We start from the raw sequence: 18,286 nt of genomic DNA on the forward strand, positions 1-18,286 counted from the left end.
TTCTGAGGCGGTCTTTGCGATGGACTCCCTCCCTCCGCCCCGCCCCGCCCCTTCCCAACCACGGTTGCTACGCACTCCACTACGTCACCACGTAGAACGAGATGTAGAAAAGAGGCGGGGCTAAAGGGGAGAGCGTCACGTGACGGACGGACCTCTGCGAGGGCGGGTCACGTGAGGCCGGCGCGCGCACGCGCACAGCGGCATCCCGGAAGCGTGGCTGGCAGGACTCTAGTCTTCAGGGCCAAAAAGGGGCGTTATCTGGGGCCTGCCTCCGTTCCCAGAATGCCCCTAAACAGTATAGACCTCGGGCTGCGACATCTCCAGGGCGACAGGCAGAGAAATACAGAGGAACATAGTCAGAGTAGGAAGTAGGAAGAGACCCCAAGAATGGCCCTGATCCAGTCCAACCCCCTTCTTCTGCCATGCAGGAAATCCAAGTCAAAGCATCCCCATTGACAGATGGCCATCCAGCCTCTGCTTGAAGACCTCCAAGGAAGGAGATCCACTACAATCTCCATTGAGGGAGTGTGTTCCTCTGTCCAACAGCCCTTACTCTCAGGAAGCCCCTCCTAATGTTGAGCTGGAGTCTCTTTTCCTGTATCCTTGCATCCATCGCTCCATTGGGTCCTATTCTCTGGAGCAGCAGAAAACAAGCTTGTTCCCTCCTCAGTGTGACACCCCTTCAAGTATTTAATTTTTCATGTTTCATACTGTTTTGAGTGTTGGGCCTAAAGACTCTGGAGACCAGGGTTCGAATCCTGGCTCAGCCAAGGAAACCCATTGGAAAGGCCATAGCAACACTCCTTTGAACAAATCTTGCCAAGGAAACCCCAGGATAAGGTTGTCTTAGGGTTGTCATAAGTCAGAAATCACTTGAAGGCACACAACAAATAATATACATACACACACACCAGGGTTCAAATCCATACTCAGCCTTGGAAACCCACTGGGCAAGTCGCTATCTCTCAGCCTCAGAACAATGCAATGGCAAACCCCCTCAGAATAAAACCATGCCAAGAAAAGCACACATTAGGGTCATCAACAAGATATATATATATATGAAGGTTGACAGATTGGATTTATATCCCACCTTTCTCCCTCAATGGGATTTGAGGCAGTTTACAACAATTTAAAAAGGATAAAACTGAAACGTTAAATTACACATGTAAAAAATATTAGATACTAATATTAAAACATAAAAGCACAACCCATTGAAAGCCATTTAAACCGCTAACTTTAAAAGAGGATGATGGAAGCTGCAGTGCCAGGGGATGGCTGTCCCAGGCTCTGAGCAGGACCTTCACTGGCTGCTTTCAATGGAAGGCCCACAAATTAGGTCAAAACATAGGGAAAGTGGGTCCTCTTGGCTCAGTGTGCCTTTGCCAGCCTTCACCCTGTTGCTCTCCAGTTGCTTTAGGTCTTTTTCTCCCCATGCATCACGGCCAATGGTCAGGGATGCTGGGAGATGCAGTCCCAAATGCCTGGGTAAATGCCTGCCCTCCTATTTTGTTGCAGCCTTTCAGTGCTTAAGAAGGTCAATTGGAAATAGATCCCAGGCTGCATCCCTCTGTCACAACAGACCCAACCTGATTATTATGATCATGAAAACTCTTAAGGAAGAAATTTTTAATTAGACTCGTTAATTTTAAATACATTTATTACATCACAGGTAATAGAGAGAACTAAGTCATCCTAGGCGTGCCATAGGGACGTTCCAGTGAAAGTGTACAAGTTTCTGGCTGTTCCCAACTTCGTAGAGAAGGCTTCCAAGGCATCTTCACTCCTCTCTCCACGGTTTTGGCGTGATCCGGCCGACGGGAGACAAATTCCACTCGATCCCCGTTTGCGTCACGACCTGCAATTAACAAGGCAGAACACAGAGGAGTAAATACCTGTATAACAAAAGTACGTTTCCCAGAAGCTACAACTATAGTATTCTCAGAGTTGTCATTATACATTTCATCAGAGATAAAATTGGAGGCGCAACCTGGTTGAGAAACCTCGTTTGTTGTGTTTTGTCATGACATTCATTGTGCGTTTTCAGCAAAGGTACAAAAAATAAAAGGCCAACGGGCATTAAGGTTTCTTCGACAGTGTTTTTAAAATAAGGAAATAATGTACTAAGACATGAGTGGTCAAAAGTACCCCTCTAGATAATGACAGACAAGGCAGTCTTTCAAGATGAGGGCCAATGTAGCCTAATTTATACCATTTTATGTGTCTTTTTAAATGATTAACAATCAGGTAATTTACTTGAGAGGAGAGGAATCATGGAATTATGAACCCCTTTCTACTTGGTTTCACTCCCTCAAAAACACTCAGGCTGCTCAGCAAAATCAATTGCTCCATTTGAATTAATAACATGAAAGACTTTACGTGCGCAGCATAAAGTCATGCACAGACCAAGCGTCAGTACATCACGCCAGAAACCCATTGATGACCTGAAGACTGCTATTTCTTTGCAACGCAGCTTAACAACACTTTAAACGGTCTGGATTGTGGCACCAGAGCGGAGCCACAAGTCCCAGAATGCCATAGTATTGAGACATGGCAGCTAAAGGGGTGTCAAGCTGCATTGTTTCTGCAGTGCGGATGCGACCCAGGTTTAAAAAGAGCCACATGCATTTTAATAAGAGCAAAACATGTGTTGTATTTCTAAGCGCTGCTTTTGAGTGGCAAAACCAGTCAGATACAAGCGCATGCTGACAGGACAATGCTTTGTGGTGTTAAGCAACGCTGGCAGTCTTGTTTTTAACGGCAGAACAGGAACCTGCCCCAAGGCTGGGATACTTACGTAGCTCCAAATAGAGACGCAGAACGCCACTCCTCCGAGGAGAATCAGGTTGCCGTACTTGTCATGGAAGTCGGGTCCATGCTTGTGATGGACTTGTCTCGCCACAGAAAGCTGGATGCTGCGGGCTGAAAGGCACGACGCAGACTGTGGTTAAAAGGCCCATTGGCCCCTTCTACGCATTGTTCGGCTTCCTTTTTTCTTTACTCAGTTTAAAACCAAAACAAGACATTCATTTTTCCATAATTTCCATATTCTAATCATACAACTTTTGGCCTTTCTTCCAAAATAAAAGGCATGCATTACTCCATTCTCCTATGATTTCCTTGCCATTATTATTGTATTACTTCACAATTCATGCGATATCCAACTCCTTCCCTTTTTTATATTTGTACCTAAAATTGAATGTTATTTATCAAATAGTATTAAATATTAAATATATTTCTCAAATATCTTTTACTAAATATAAAATATATTATAAAATATATTTTATATTTTATTAAACATAAAATATTAAATATATTTATAAAATATATTTTGTATTTTATTAAACATAAAATATTAAAGCATTAAATATATTTATAAAATAAATCTTGTATTTTATTATATATAAAATATAAAATATATTTATCCAACATATTTATAATTTATTAAATATAAAACAGTTATCAAATATATTTTATACTGTATTAAATATAAAATACAAACATATTAAATATTTATCAAATACATTTTATATTGTATCAAATATAAAATAATATGTTTATCAATTATATTTATATTGTATTAAATATAAGATATTAAATATATTTTCCAAATATATTGTAGTTTATTAAATATAAAATGTTAAATATAATTGTCAAATAAATATTATAGTTTATTAAATATAAAATATGAACTATAAAGAGATAATAATAATAATAATAATAACAATATTCCTGATTCAAAGCCAAAACATTTCCACCAAAATACAATATATGTTAATAAATACAACATTAATATGAAATATTATTCCATTTTCCCATTATTGTTTCCTTACACTTCGACAGCTGCCATTTATGTTACCTTATTATTAATACTATTATTATTATTATTATTAATGTTATTATTGTATTACTTCATAATTAATGCCTTATTGGACTCTATGATGGCATTACTTGACAATTGATGCCTGATTGGGCTCCTATTCCTTTTATATCTAGCCCTGAAACTGACTATTTTGGGGGGGCTCCCAGGGAGGAGGAAGGGGCTAAGGAAGCCCCTCAGGAGGCGGAAAGGCCCCTTTCAGGGACGAAGGGAAGCCCTGAAGGCCTTGAAACCAGGCCATTCCTCACCTGCGCGGCCAAAGGCGCCCTTCGCCAACGGAAGCATCCTGGGCCTCCGCTCAGAACGAGAGCCGCTTCCTTTCTCCCTTTCTTGTACCCTTGGAAAGGGAATGAAAAACAAAATGGCCGCCCTCGCGGGTGGAAGCGGGCCCAGCGCGCATGCGCCACAGAGGTGCCTCCTGGGAGATGTAGTCTAGGAAAAGGATTTGGACTAGGCCGCAAAGCTGAGGGGAGATTTGGAGACCCTCAATTGGGCTTTTGGGTCCGGTTTGAGGCTTTGTTTTGAGCCAGTCCGGCAAAAGGGAGTCGGTGCTTCCGCCCGAGGCTGAGAAGGGACCGAAGTGGCACAAAAATTGAAACGGGGCCTCTGTGGCGGGAGTCTGAGGGGAAATGGAGCTTGAGAGGCGCTTCGTGCGCCTCTGAGTCGCAGTGTCAGGATGGCCGAGTGGTCTAAGGCGCCAGACTCAAGGCCTAGAAAGCCTTCCCTGGGCGGGGTTCGGGTGTTCTGGTCTCCGAATGGAGGCGTGGGTTCGAATCCCACTTCTGACACATTCCCTTTTGGCTTTTCATTTTGCATTCTTAATTTGAGATATATAGATATATATATATATATATATATAGACAGAGAGAGAGAGAGACCGGTTAAAAATAAAGAAATCAGTTTAAAACATATTAATATTAAACATTAACATGAGCAATATCTACATAAAGATATCTATATATAAACAGATTGAAGGGGGGAAATCCCTTAAATCATAATTCTTATCAGCAAAATGTCAATTAGTAAATGAAAGGGTTGTAGCTATAAGAAAATAAATTATTGTTATTATTATTATTATTATTATTATTTATATCCCGCTCCTCCAAACGATGGAAGTGGCTTACATTAAAATGAACCAATAAAAATACAAGGTCAATACAAGGTATAATATAATGACATTGTAACCCTATTCCCTCCCATCAGGAATAGTAAAAATACAATTAAATTATCAAGTATTAAAAAAGCCATGAATAATTAAATAAGGAAGGCAGCTATCATGGGACGTACGAAAACGAAGGACAGTACTTGCCCATAGGAAATAATGGAGATTGCTTGCCCATAGAGATTCATTGGAGATTATTTCCTATGGGCAAGCAATCTCCAATGATTCTCTATGGGCAAGCAATCTCCATTATTTCCTATGGGCAAGCAATCTCCAATGCATCTCTATGGGCAAGTACTGTCCTTTGTTTTACGTCCTGGCAGCTATTATTATTATTATTATTATTATTATTATTATCATCATCATCATTATTAAGCTTTATTACATTCTCCAAAATATAATTTAACACAATATATATTGACGTTAAATAATAAAATATAGAAATAATTTTATAATAATAATATTTTAAATATTATAAAAATAAAATATTTTTATAATAATAAATAAAAAATTTTTTAATCCCCTTTGACACCTACATCCCTTGTCAATCAACCACCGAAGCCCCGCCTAGTCCTGCCCTCTTGTCAATCAACCACCGAAGCCCCGCCTAGTCCTGCCCTCTTGTCAATCAACCACCGAAGCCCCGCCTAGTCCTGCCCTCTTGTCAATCAACCACCGAAGCCCCGCCTAGTCCTGCCCTCTTGTCAATCAACCACCGAAGCCCCGCCTAGTCCTGCCCTCTTGTCAATCAACCACCGAAGCCCCGCCTAGTCCTGCCCTCTTGTCAATCAACCACCGAAGCCCCGCCTAGTCCTGCCCTCTTGTCAATCAACCACCGAAGCCCCGCCTAGTCCTGCCCTCTTGTCAATCAACCACCGAAGCCCCGCCTAGTCCTGCCCTCTTGTCAATCAACCACCGAAGCCCCGCCTAGTCCTGCCCTCTTGTCAATCAACCACCGAAGCCCCGCCTAGTCCTGCCCTCTTGTCAATCAACCACCGAAGCCCCGCCTAGTCCTGCCCTCTTGTCAATCAACCACCGAAGCCCCGCCTAGTCCTGCCCTCTTGTCAATCAACCACCGAAGCCCCGCCTAGTCCTGCCCTCTTGTCAATCAACCACCGAAGCCCCGCCTAGTCCTGCCCTCTTGTCAATCAACCACCGAAGCCCCGCCTAGTCCTGCCCTCTTGTCAATCAACCACCGAAGCCCCGCCTAGTCCTGCCCTCTTGTCAATCAACCACCGAAGCCCCGCCTAGTCCTGCCCTCTTGTCAATCAACCACCGAAGCCCCGCCTAGTCCTGCCCTCTTGTCAATCAACCACCGAAGCCCCGCCTAGTCCTGCCCTCTTGTCAATCAACCACCGAAGCCCCGCCTAGTCCTGCCCTCTTGTCAATCAACCACCGAAGCCCCGCCTAGTCCTGCCCTCTTGTCAATCAACCACCGAAGCCCCGCCTAGTCCTGCCCTCTTGTCAATCAACCACCGAAGCCCCGCCTAGTCCTGCCCTCTTGTCAATCAACCACCGAAGCCCCGCCCTTTCGGTCCCCTCTGACCAATCGTGTCGCAACAGCTTGTCCTTCCCACTCTCAATTATTCGCCTTGCTCGCCCCGCCCCCTTCTCTTTCATGCGCTTCTGGCCCACAAAGTAAAAGTTCCGAGGAGGAAGCGGAGCGCGCCAATGGGGTGGTGGCGGAAGTGCGTCTGGGCCAATCAGCAGCCGGCTCGTGGCCCGGCCTGGCCAATGGGCGCTGGGGAACCGGCGAGGGGGCGGGGCTTGTGTTTCAGAGCGTCTCTCTTTGAGGGAAAGGCGTCATGGCGGCGCCTCTGAGGGCCTTGGCGCTGGGAGGGCTATGGCTGTTGGTCTTGCTGGGCCCCTGGGGCTTCGCCGGCGTCGAAGGGCAGAAGAAGAAGGAGGTGAGGAGGCCCTCGGCGCTGGGACTCTGCTAAAGAGGGTCCCGAAATAGACTTAATCCAGTTTGAGGCCGCTTTAAAGTGCCCTGGTTCAGCGCTAGAGGATTCTGGGAAGTGTAGTTTTGTGAGACATTTGGAGCCTTCTCTGTCAGAGAGAGCGCAATAAAACTACAGTTCCCAGGATCCCCTGGCAGTGAGCCAGGGCAGTTTAGGCAGGCTCAAATGTCAGCATAGTATTATTAAGTTATATTAAGTGTATTTATTTACTTATATGTATAATGAGGATCTGGATCTGACCTTAATAGGACTGACCCAGTGGTCCCCAAACTGCGCCCTTTCAGAGATTTTGGGCTTCACCTGGGATTCTGGGAGATGAAGTCCAAAATCCCTTAAAGGGCACAGTTTGGAGGCCACTGAACTAACCTAACCTTAAGCTAACCTAGTTTAAACCATGGTTTAAGGCAGCGGTTCCCCTTTAAGAGCTTTTGGACTTCATCTCCCAGAAGCCCTTCTGCCCTGTTGGCCAGTACTCTGGGATTCTGGGAGCTGGAGTCCAAAATCTCTTAAAGCACTGCTCAGTACTTTAAATGCAATACATAATTGTTCACTGTTAAGTAACCTTTCACAGCAATGGCCTCCGGAAGCCCAGGCTTCATGGATGCGAAACGAAGCCCCTGCCATCCAAATAATCCTGCTTCCTCTTTCCTTCCTCTTTCAGATGGTGCTTTCGGAGAAAGTGAGCCAGTTGATGGAGTGGACGAGCAAAAGGTCGGTCGTCCGGCTGAACGGCGACAAGTTCCGCCGCCTGGTCAAGGCCCCGCCCAGGAACTACTCCGTGGTCATTATGTTCACCGCGCTCCAGCCTCACAGACAATGCGTCGTGTGCAAGTATGCCCCTAAACCTCTCCCTGTTCCTGGAAAGACATTCACATTTACACAAAGCTTGTCAAGCTTCTCCATGTGGTTTAGCTTCCTTCAGGATTATTACTGCTATTGTTTTTGTATTGAGGGCGAGAGGTTGCTATTAGCAGACCCAAAAAACAGATATGCCAAGAGCTGTGTGGATGTAGACATTGCTCTTAATATAATATGAAAGTGTATACCAGGCTTGTCCTTTGTCCTATTATTATTATTATTATTATTATTAAGCTTTATCTATATAGCGCTGTAAATGTACACAGTGCTGTACATACAGTTAAAACAGATAAAAATAAGCCTGCTTATAACATACGTTCTACGAAAACAATTAGATATAATACATATTAACACATGTTAACATTCAAGCAGTAAAATGTATGATGTAGAGCTGGACATTGTAAAGAATGCCAGATAATAATAATAATAATAATAATAATAATAATATTATAAGGATTTATTTATAGCCTCCCAATCACAAGGAATCAGGGCGGGTTACAACAATAAAGAAAGTACAAAGCAAATAAGCAATAACAATAAAATAACAAGGACTCTTCAAATCATTTGCGCAAGTCTCACAAATTTATGATGCCGCCTTGATTTGGAGCCTGTTGGTCGATTTATCTTTAGATAGGATATAGCACCGGGGCAGAAATAACACTGGAACCACTGCATTGGCTTCCTATACCACAAAAAAAAGAGAAGAAGAATTCAACATGTTTCCTAGAGGGTACTTGAAGGCTTCATCCAAAATGCATTTAGGATGACAGCAGAACTTGTTAAAATCCAGCTCTTTCCCATCTTAAGTTTATTGCTTTGTTGCAAACATGTCACTGAAAATACACATTTCACTAGCCCTCTTTCCCAATGCTGATGTTGCTAAAAACTGTTCCTCCAGACAAAGGAGAAAAACAGGGCCCTGGACAGGCCTAAAGAGACTTGGTAGAAAGCAGCTTCTCTGCCAGAGGCTTTGCTAACTGAGGCTGCCTGCACAGAGTTGTGGCCTAAAATTGTTAAGGCAAGTGCTTTTGAATCCATTTGGCTAGACTTTAAGGAAAGCGTCTCCTTGTGATTTATGCAGGCAGGCTGACGAAGAATACCAGATCCTGGCAAACTCCTGGCGATACTCAAGCGCATTCACCAACAGGATCTTCTTTGCCATGGTTGATTTCGACGAAGGGTCTGACGTCTTTCAGATGGTAATGTGCATTTGGAGAAGTTACGGTTACGGGAATAAGGCCTAATAAAAGAGATGTGTGTTATTATATAATTAAAAAGGGACGTAGCACGTGCCCAGAGCAATTTTAAGTATTGTTTAGTGTACTGAGGATTGTTAAAGTGCATTTAGACAACAAACTCAATCATTAATAAAGCTTATAGTTGTAATTTATAGTTGTAAGACTAATAGTTGAACCTTTAGAGCTACAGATATTTATGTACCAATATACAACAAATGCAAAAATGTTTTGTAAAATGAAACACTCTTGAAGAGTTCCAAATAATTTCAAGATGAGTTCCATTTTGAAATGTGGATTTTAAACACGAACAACTCAGGTGACACATTGTTCTTGTACATTCCCTCAAAACTGCAGCTTAACATGAACTCGGCTCCAACGTTCATTAACTTCCCGCCGAAAGGCAAACCGAAAAGAGGGGACACGTATGAGCTACAAGTGCGTGGCTTTGCTGCTGAGCAAATTGCCCGCTGGGTGGCCGATCGGACCGACGTCCATGTAAGTAAAGCATGACTTCGACCTGTGTATCTCTTGGTACAACAAAAGCACTTTTTGGTTATTTATTAAAATGTTTATATCTTGCCGTATATTATAGGAACTTGGATTGGCAAAAAGATATGTTTATGTGAACTTCCCCCCATCTTGGCCAAGAAGAGAGCAGAGGACTGAATGGCGCCTGTTGCCATTATAGTCCAAATACAGGTGTTTGGGTTTTTCATTTAATATTCACAATTTCTAACTGGTCTTCAAAAATGATTTCCTTCTTTGCCAGGGATTTTGCCAGAGACCACCCCCAAGGTGCCTTTCTTTGAGGAATCCCTCAGATTTTGTTGCCAATACTGTTTTAGTTTCAGATTTTGGAAACATGAGCGGTTGTTGGGCCACAACCTTAATATCCAAATGGTCTTTTGTCCTAGATCCGGGTGATAAGGCCTCCGAACTATGCTGGACCCTTGATGCTGGGACTGCTGCTGGCGGTCATTGGTGGCCTTGTGTATTTGAGGAGGAGCAACCTGGATTTTCTGTATAACAAGACAGGCTGGGCATTTGCTGCTTTGGTAAGCAAACTCATTTTTACTGCTCTTAACTGATTTCACCCCTCCTGTAAAGGTTTAGCCCTGTCTCACACGTTTCCTGTCCCTATTCAGGTCCCTCTCCATTTTGGTCACTTGACCTGCACACATTTCTGCCCTGAAATGGCTATAGTGTTAGGTGATAAAACTGTTGCATTCCCTCCTGGGAGCACTTTGTTTTCAGGGGGCCATGCAGTTGTGGTGCTACTTGTTATTCTTTTGGATGTACAAGCTGAGGCTTCTTTGCTCAAGATATACCATATTGAAGCTACCTCAGGACAGGATGCTCTTAGCTACATAATGAATCAGTCATAAGTAGTAGTCATTTAGTGCAAACTCATTTTAAGGTTAAATGGGCACACAGGGGCTCACCATCTCTGAAAGGCGATGCTGTTTGGAAAATGGTAAACATCTCATTACTAGCAGTCCTTTAGTTACTATAAGCAGTGTTTGCTTCAAGGGGTGTCTTTTTGTTAGAACATCTACACAAAGGTGGCTGCTGATGCATGATCTCTTTGCTTCTAGTGCTTTGTTCTCGCCATGACTTCGGGGCAAATGTGGAACCACATTCGAGGGCCGCCATATGCTCACAAGAATCCTCACACTGGTCAAGTGGTAAGTGCTGGGTATCAAAAATGCCACCGTTATTTATTTGTGCATTTAAATACTTATATTGTTCCCTACATCCAAGGACCATAGGGCAGCATACACTAAAACCAACTCTGGACAATGAAGGCCAATAACTTTACAAGATTAAAAATATATTAAATAATCCATCACTTCAAACCAGACAATTTAACACCAGTTAAAACCATTCACTCTATGTGTAAATTGGGTAAAGTCAATTAGGTTCCCATGGCTTTAATAAAAAGCCACAGTTTGGCTGGATTTTTGATTGGACAGTTAACATCCTCCTTGGATGTTTCCTTTTGGCTAAGGAAGTCCACAGTCCACCAGGGAATTCTCCAGCAAGAGGCTGGTTTAAAAGGAATGGCAGCTTTGCAAAGCGCTCCCAAGACTTTCTTAAATTAATTACTGAAACATACTATCCAAACAGTAAAACTGTTCCAGAGCTCTAGTTCAGATCTCTTTTACCAATGTGGAAGCAGTGTTCTGCTAAATCTCCTGTTGTCTGTACTGATGGTAGGGGCTCTGTAGGGTTTGAAGACAGGGGTCAGGAAACCCACAACGTTCTGTGTGTGATACACATGCTCTCAGCGTGCCATTACTGTCTTTTCTTGACCTGCCTCAACAAAAGGAAAGGGTGCCATGTCTGTGGATGCTATCTTCATAGCTTCTGTAGGCATGTGCAAGGTTTGGAGCATGCCCAGTGAGACCTCTTTCCTTTTCTCTTTGAACAGCACTTCTCTCCCCCCAGCTCTCTTCCTAAAGCACTAAAGCACAATCAAATTAGAATTAAGTGCTCCATATGGCAAAAGCAGTTTGCCATATAGTAAAGACTGCTACTGTTTGTGAAGCCCTTCAAGATGCCTTTGGGTCTGTGAAACTATTTGCATGACTCTTTGGATCCTAGTCTGCAAATGGATTCTGTAGAACTGAAGATGCTGTTCTTTTTATATAGCACAGCCGCTAGAAACAGATTGCCGACATGCCTGGCTGCTAATCGATTTCCTACCAGTTCACCATTTTGGAAAACATTGCTGGATAAAATGGAGCGCCAAATGTCTGAAGCAACAAAGATTAAATGTTCCAATGATGCACTAACGGTTAGGAATTTAAAATGGCATTCTGGTCAAAAGCAGAAATACCTCAAAACCAACACTGTGCAGAAACACTTATGTAGATTGTTACTAGTACACATTCCCCTTCCATGTAAAATTTACTTTACTGTTCTCTATACATTAAAAGGAGGCTAGTGAGAAGTGACTTCTCTGGTTTGTTCTCTTTTCCTCCCTAATCACAGCTGCCATTTCTCATACCTTTGGTCCCCTTAAAAGTGATACTACAAATGGCCGAGTTGTGGTTGAAGTGAAAAGCATGTGTTGGTTTTAAGCAATTCTCTATTGCTTTCAGGCTGTCACAGGCCAGTAGTCACAGCCATGCAACTAAATCTGGCAGTTTCAGTTTTGAAAACTGGTACCTTGTTTCACCTCTGATTTCATTCCTTAGAGTAGAACTGAAGGTCATTGGACTGCAGTCCCTAGCGTTCTTCACAGCCAGCTATGCTTTGTAATGTTGCAATACAATGGGTTTCATAGGTGCATCTGTTGCTGTTAATGCCATCAAATTGATTTTGACTTATGGCAGCCCTATGAATGAGAGACCACCAAGAGGTCTGGTCAGCAGTGGTCCTGCTCAGGCCTTGCAGACTGAGGGCAGCAACCATGGCTTCATTGATGGAGCCAATCCACCTGTAATGTGGTCTTCCTCTCTTCCTACTGTCTTCTGCCTTACCAAGCATTAGAGTCTTTTCCAGTGTGTCCTGTCTTCCCATTATATGTCCAAAGTACAACAGCCTCAGTTTACTCATCTTCACTTCTAGTAAGCGTTCAGGCTTGATTTGCTCTTGGACCCATCTATTGTTGTTTTTGGCAGTCCACTGTATCCACAGAACTCTCCTGCAGCACCACATTTCAAATGAGTTGACCTTTTTCCTTTCTTCACTTTCTTCACTGTCCAGCTTTCCTTCTGTCAACTGCAACTCCTAAGCGTTGTTTGATGTGAGCATTTCTCTCTTACATTGGGGCTGAGCTGACCCAAATGATGGCCTCTGTCTGGGTAGTTTTCCATGCAAAAGTGTGTACAGATGCAGTCCAGGGATCTGGTGCTCCCAATGGAACCATAACAGCGCCACTTTTCAAACTTTTTATCTTGCAGAACTATATCCATGGAAGCAGTCAAGCTCAGTTTGTTGCCGAGACACACATCGTTCTCTTATTCAGTATCCTTCTTAATGGTAGCGTTAAAGCACTGAGTCCAGTTGTACCAGGTTGTGCAAATGTAATGTTTCTTGATCTGCTGTTGCCTGCATGGGAAGAGACTTCTAGGAAAAGACGCCAATGGAGACTGTGCTGGTAGGTCCCGCCGCTTTATGAAGATGTGGCAGTCTAGATGGAAGTCCATTGGGGACCCAGCCTGGCTATATCTTTATATATTTAAATAGAAACATTAAGATGACTGCCATCACCTGTTGCTGCAAATGGTCACTGGGTCATGTATACCCCTCAAGTGTGATACAGAATTGTTATATACAATTCTTGCATTTCTGGATTATGTATTGATTTCCTCCCTTTCTCCCAGCAGGAGATCTGGGCCATCTGTCTTTCTTTTCTGGTGGAAGGAGCATATGTCTTTGCTGTCCATACTTTTTTGGTCTGGTTATGTGTAATAATATCCACTAGAAATACACTTCATGTATCTCAAGTAGGCCCTAATGCATAAAAGCTTAGGCCTCAGTAAATCTTACCTTTTCAAGGTAAAAAAATACCATTGCAAATACATGAACAAATAACAAAAACAATAAGAGATGTTGTGGAATGTATTTGCAAAATAGAATGAAGGCAGTCTTTACAGCTAGTGCAAATAATATACAATTACAAAACTGCAGACCTGAAAGGAATGCCACAATTTAATACAAACAGGTAAACATACATGGGGCATAGCCTAAAGTAATGCCACAAAATACAACAAGAAATTCAACACGTATAGACTACTACCTAAAGGCATAACAAGACAGTCACAAATACTTGATAAGTCAGGTTGCAGCAGCTAATTTGATTTGCCAACAACTTGAGAGTTTTTGTTGTATTTCCACAAACTGTTAGATTACATTTATATTGAGCTGACTTCTTTTGTCTCAATATGATGGTGTTCTTTTGGTTTGTGTGTCTGTGTGAGGAACTCTTCCATTCTGTAGAAGTTAGTGTCTTTTCAAAGTGACACAAGATGCTTTTATGTTCTGTTTTTTGCATTTTACTTGGATGCCATTAGCTGCCTGTTTTCCTAACAGTTCTTCTCCTCCTTGGCTCCTCCAAACAGTACTCCTTGTTTCTAACTGAGCATAAAAACGAAATGAACTCAATCGCCTGTGTGTATGGCTAATGGGAACTGAAATGAAACCTAGTAAGACTGAGAATGCAAAGGCCCACAAAGTCTTAATGGACACTTCATTTCCTCTTTTTGTAATTCAATCCAGAATGTTTGTACAGAGTTGCCCAATCCAATTTTGGTTCACACTTGTTCTAAGTACATATTGCATGGTGCAAAGGGATACAGGGATAAGAGTGGAGAAATAAATGCACAGTTGGTTGGGTAGAGTTAACAGGAGCATTCATCCTGTCCCCTACCCTTTAAAATCTCACTGTGAATGCAGCTATAGCTTTTCCATCTTTTCGAAAACAGCAGTCTTCATCCTGGAAAGAAAACCTGCTCTTTTCTGTATGTTGGCTATAAACCTCTGGCAGCTCAAACAAAAGTCAGGTCACCTTGCCAAATACCAAACATGAGTCAAATTCAAGTGGTTTGGCCTTAAACTGCCTTCTCAGATGCAGGTGTAACTCTGGGGATGGTGCTCTTACATGAAGCAGCGACTTCGGACTTGGAAGTGGGGAAGAGGAAAAGTAAGTACCAATTTGGACGCCAGCGCTTTGCTGCTTATCCTGTCATTGTCATATCTTTTGTTGTATTTCAAAGAGCCAGTGGTGTCACCCATCCAGTTCACATCATTTTGACCAAACTACTGTTAAAATTGTTTTTAATAAAACCACGGCTGGGGAAGTTAAGAGGGGAGCCAGGAATAGCGAAAGAAAGGAGGAGGAAGAGACCATAGTGTACAATGGAGATGGAAGTAAGAAGGTGGACAAGGGGCTGGAGAAACACCAGCTAGAGCTGGAGCAATGTCACTAGTTCCTGGGATTCCAACAGAGAGGCAGGGAATGTCACCAGGTGAAGGGAGACTGGTGGGTCGCATTTATACATGCACACATTTTGGCAAAAAAAACCACCCACTAGTTCATTATTTAGAAAGACACTATTGTAAGAAGGGGATGCCATGTTGGAGTAGAGCAGGGAGGATGGTGTGTGAGTTTTTTGGTTCATGGACAAACATTTCTTCTGCTGTATGTCATCAGTGCAGAACAGCTTTGCCCTCCAGTGTGTCTTTCCCTGAAGGAAGACTTTTGTGCTGCCCCTCTGCCCCGGCTCTTATGGATGCTCAGGAGTGTTTTCTTACAGACTTTATTCTTCTGGAACAAGACTGGATTGCTAATAAGCATTCTCTGAAGTTCCACTTTGAAGGATGACTGGTTTAACGGGTTGATTTTTGTTTTGTGATTTATTTCTGCACAGTAATATGTATGGCTGGGATCGGTCTAGTTGTGGTCTTCTTCAGCTGGCTGCTGTCCATATTTAGATCGAAATACCATGGCTATCCATACAGGTATGTGGTTTGTGTGGTTTAAATGGCTTTGCTGCAGTAGGCAAGCTATGACCTCCTAATTTTGACATGAGAAAAATATGAAGAAAAACAAATTAAGATAACCTGAGTTGGAAGGGCCCCCAATAGCAGTCTAGTCCAAATCTTGCTGGCAGAGCAACCTACAGTGAAGCATTCATAGAATCATAGAATCGTAGCGTTGGAAGAGACCACAAGGGCCATCCAGTCCAACCCCCTGCCATGCATTCCTGACAGGTAGCCATCCAGCCTCTATTTAAGACCCTCTAACAAATCTGACATAGCATGTGTGGATTGTTTTACACCTGAGAGCAGCAACATATCCCTGAGTGTGCAGCTTTACTTTTTCCTGTGGTCATTACAGGGGAAGGAAGGTTCCTTGCCGACTTAAGTGTCCCTTAAGATTATAGAAAAAGCATTACTTAGTGTGGTTTGGCGATAATCTGAAAAACATCTTGGTTTTTCTTTTGTTTTTAGCTTCCTCATAAGTTAAGGAACGTTGGAGCTGCGCCCTTCCCATGGTGTGGAACAGAGGCATTCAGTATGTGGATCATGCTACCTCTATTTGGAATGAATGAAATGGTTGCACACCAAACCAAAGATGTTCAGTGCCTTGATGAAACAAACAATTTGCCCTAAATGCCCTAGAGAGTATTAAGATACGTTCACATCCTGAGTTGATTCGAAGCCTGGGCTAATTGGGAATCTCAGCTTTCTATTGCTAATTGATTTTTTTTAAAGCCAGCCCTTTAATTCTCATGCCAGAGTCCAGAGAGCCTCCTTAGGCTCACACCTCTGTGGTTCTGCAGAGAGAAATCCTGGTTTCACCACAACCTTTTGCAGCTCCATGGATCTCAGAACATTTCTAGAGTTCCTCTGGGATTTGGGAATGTTTTGCTGAATGGCAGGGCCTCAGAAACGTTGCCATGGGTTGCCCCCCAAAAGCCCCTTGAACCATGGGTTTGACAGTTAAACAGTCCAATGCTGCTGCATTTCCAGCACCCTGACTACTGTTTTCCAGCCATTTCCTTTCCTAACATGGATGACACTTTTTCAGCTCATGTACGATGTGCCCGCATTGTAAAGCAAGGTGATTACGTTCTGCATGTTCTAATGTTTTTGCCTACATTTGTGTGCAACTGGCTACAGAGCAAAGCCACCTCAGTGGGGGCACTCTAGAAAATAACTGATGTTAAATTCTCCTCTCCTCCAAAAAGCCTACCCCACACATTTTTATTTTAATCAGCTTAATAGTTCATTAAGCCCCTCTTTTTTTTCCTCCTTAAGAGTTGGAATATCTTGGAAAGAAAATGGCCATTTCTTACTGCATTAGCTTGGTAACCTAGCTGACTAAGAATAGTATGTTACCCTACTGCTACCCAACTACCACAAAGTATCTGACATTTTAAAGCACCTTGCTTAGGATTTCATTTTGAAGAGCGTGAAGCCCTGAGCCATGGCTCTTTGCACCAGTTTGCTTGCCAAGCTTTGCTAGTGCCAGTGTCCGGTTGTGGGACAGGGTCTGAGTCCACAACTGACTGGCTGGCATGACCCAAACCGCTTCTGTTGTCCCCTTGTTGGAGGGCAGTGAATCCCAGTCGCATGCCTGCTGCTCTGAGTGTTAGGCGCCAGGGGTTGCATTCCAGTTTCACAGATGCCTTCTGTGCCTTTGGGATCCGCGGGAGAGGGGAGTGGATTGCCCTTGCTGCTGGGGGAAACTTGTCTCAAATCTGAACATCTCACCTTCAGAATTTCCACCAGCACTCTCTTCCTCCTGTGGCATAAAACTGGAACATGCCACTCATTTCCCTACATCTGGATAACAGTGGAAATATGTGGGACATGAGAGAGAAGATCCCAGTATGTATAGTTCTTAATTTGAGAACGTAAACTTTCTGTCTTCTGCTTTACTTTCTTTTAACACGAACAAGAATGATGTGCCATTGGAGGCATTCCTCTTCCTCTGCCCCAGAAGATCCTTTGCTTGGTTTTCAGATGCCAGCCCACATGTGTTTGGGAGCTGGATTAAGGGGGAACTCCAGCTGCCTGGCTTCATAGTATTGTCTCCATCAATGTGGGCCAAAGACTGGATGGGACACTCTTGTATAGATGACAGGTGGGCCACCTATAATCCTTTCTATACAGGGTTGCAGCTCCCACGATCCCTCACTATTCTGCTTGTGTCTAATGGGACTTGCAGTCCAGCAACATCTGGAGACACAGTGGAAGCAAACTAAACTGGTTCTCTTTGGGGCTGGCGGAGGGAGCCAGGGAAATACTGTTTCTCATTAATGAGAGGTAACTACTATTTTCCCTGGCTAAGTAGTTTTCTCTTATGCAAGTTTGCGCTATGTAATTACATTTCAAGTGCCTTAACACCGCTAGTCTATTTTTCTGGAACTGGTTCCACAGATTTTTAAAAATGCATTTTATACAACTGGGAGCATCCGGTTGTATAGCATGGATACTGAAACGACTACTGTGGATTTTGACAAGTTTCAATAAATACTTTACAAATACAACTCTGCTCTGTGTACTTGACTGCATCTAGGAAACGTCATTCACACATGGCCCACTGATATATTTTCTTATGCTGGAGTATATGGGAAGGGCTCAAGAAGTTACATTTTGGGGTGCTTTGGGTGGGCTGCTCCCCCCCTCTGTATATGTGCCCACTTTGCCACAAGACTTGAAGGCACACAATAAC

General features: G+C 43.1%; 2 protein-coding genes and 1 non-coding gene across 3 annotated transcripts; 2 read left to right on the forward strand and 1 right to left on the reverse strand.

Annotated features, from left to right (window-relative positions):
- Window positions 1-1,639: 1,639 nt before the first annotated feature.
- LOC149308752 (cytochrome c oxidase subunit 7B, mitochondrial-like) lies at window positions 1,640-4,235 on the reverse strand. Its single transcript, XM_089537161.1, has 3 exons — window positions 4,126-4,235; window positions 2,795-2,919; window positions 1,640-1,855 (listed from the first exon to the last, which is right to left on the reverse strand). The coding sequence occupies exons 1-3, from the start codon at window positions 4,160-4,162 to the stop codon at window positions 1,778-1,780; spliced, it is 240 nt and encodes a 79-aa protein (XP_089393287.1). The 5' UTR covers window positions 4,163-4,235; the 3' UTR covers window positions 1,640-1,777.
- A 312-nt stretch (window positions 4,236-4,547) lies between these two features.
- TRNAL-CAA (transfer RNA leucine (anticodon CAA)) lies at window positions 4,548-4,665 on the forward strand. The gene is made up of 2 exons: window positions 4,548-4,585; window positions 4,620-4,665. It is a non-coding gene; the product is annotated as a tRNA-Leu (tRNA).
- Window positions 4,666-6,796: 2,131 nt separating this feature from the next.
- On the forward strand, window positions 6,797-18,101 carry LOC149308754 (dolichyl-diphosphooligosaccharide--protein glycosyltransferase subunit MAGT1). The gene is made up of 10 exons (XM_089536410.1): window positions 6,797-6,946; window positions 7,662-7,831; window positions 8,940-9,057; window positions 9,451-9,591; window positions 10,011-10,151; window positions 10,692-10,781; window positions 13,005-13,068; window positions 14,672-14,746; window positions 15,474-15,564; window positions 16,057-18,101. Exons 1-10 carry the CDS (start codon window positions 6,845-6,847, stop codon window positions 16,070-16,072), a joined length of 1,008 nt encoding a protein of 335 aa, XP_089392536.1. The 5' UTR covers window positions 6,797-6,844; the 3' UTR covers window positions 16,073-18,101.
- The last annotated feature ends 185 nt before the right edge of the window (window positions 18,102-18,286 follow it).

Source organism: Sceloporus occidentalis, unplaced genomic scaffold (assembly GCF_023333645.1).
Source record: "Sceloporus occidentalis isolate IW3139 unplaced genomic scaffold, rSceOcc1.0.p SCAF_8, whole genome shotgun sequence".
Lineage (NCBI taxonomy): Eukaryota > Metazoa > Chordata > Lepidosauria > Squamata > Phrynosomatidae > Sceloporus > Sceloporus occidentalis.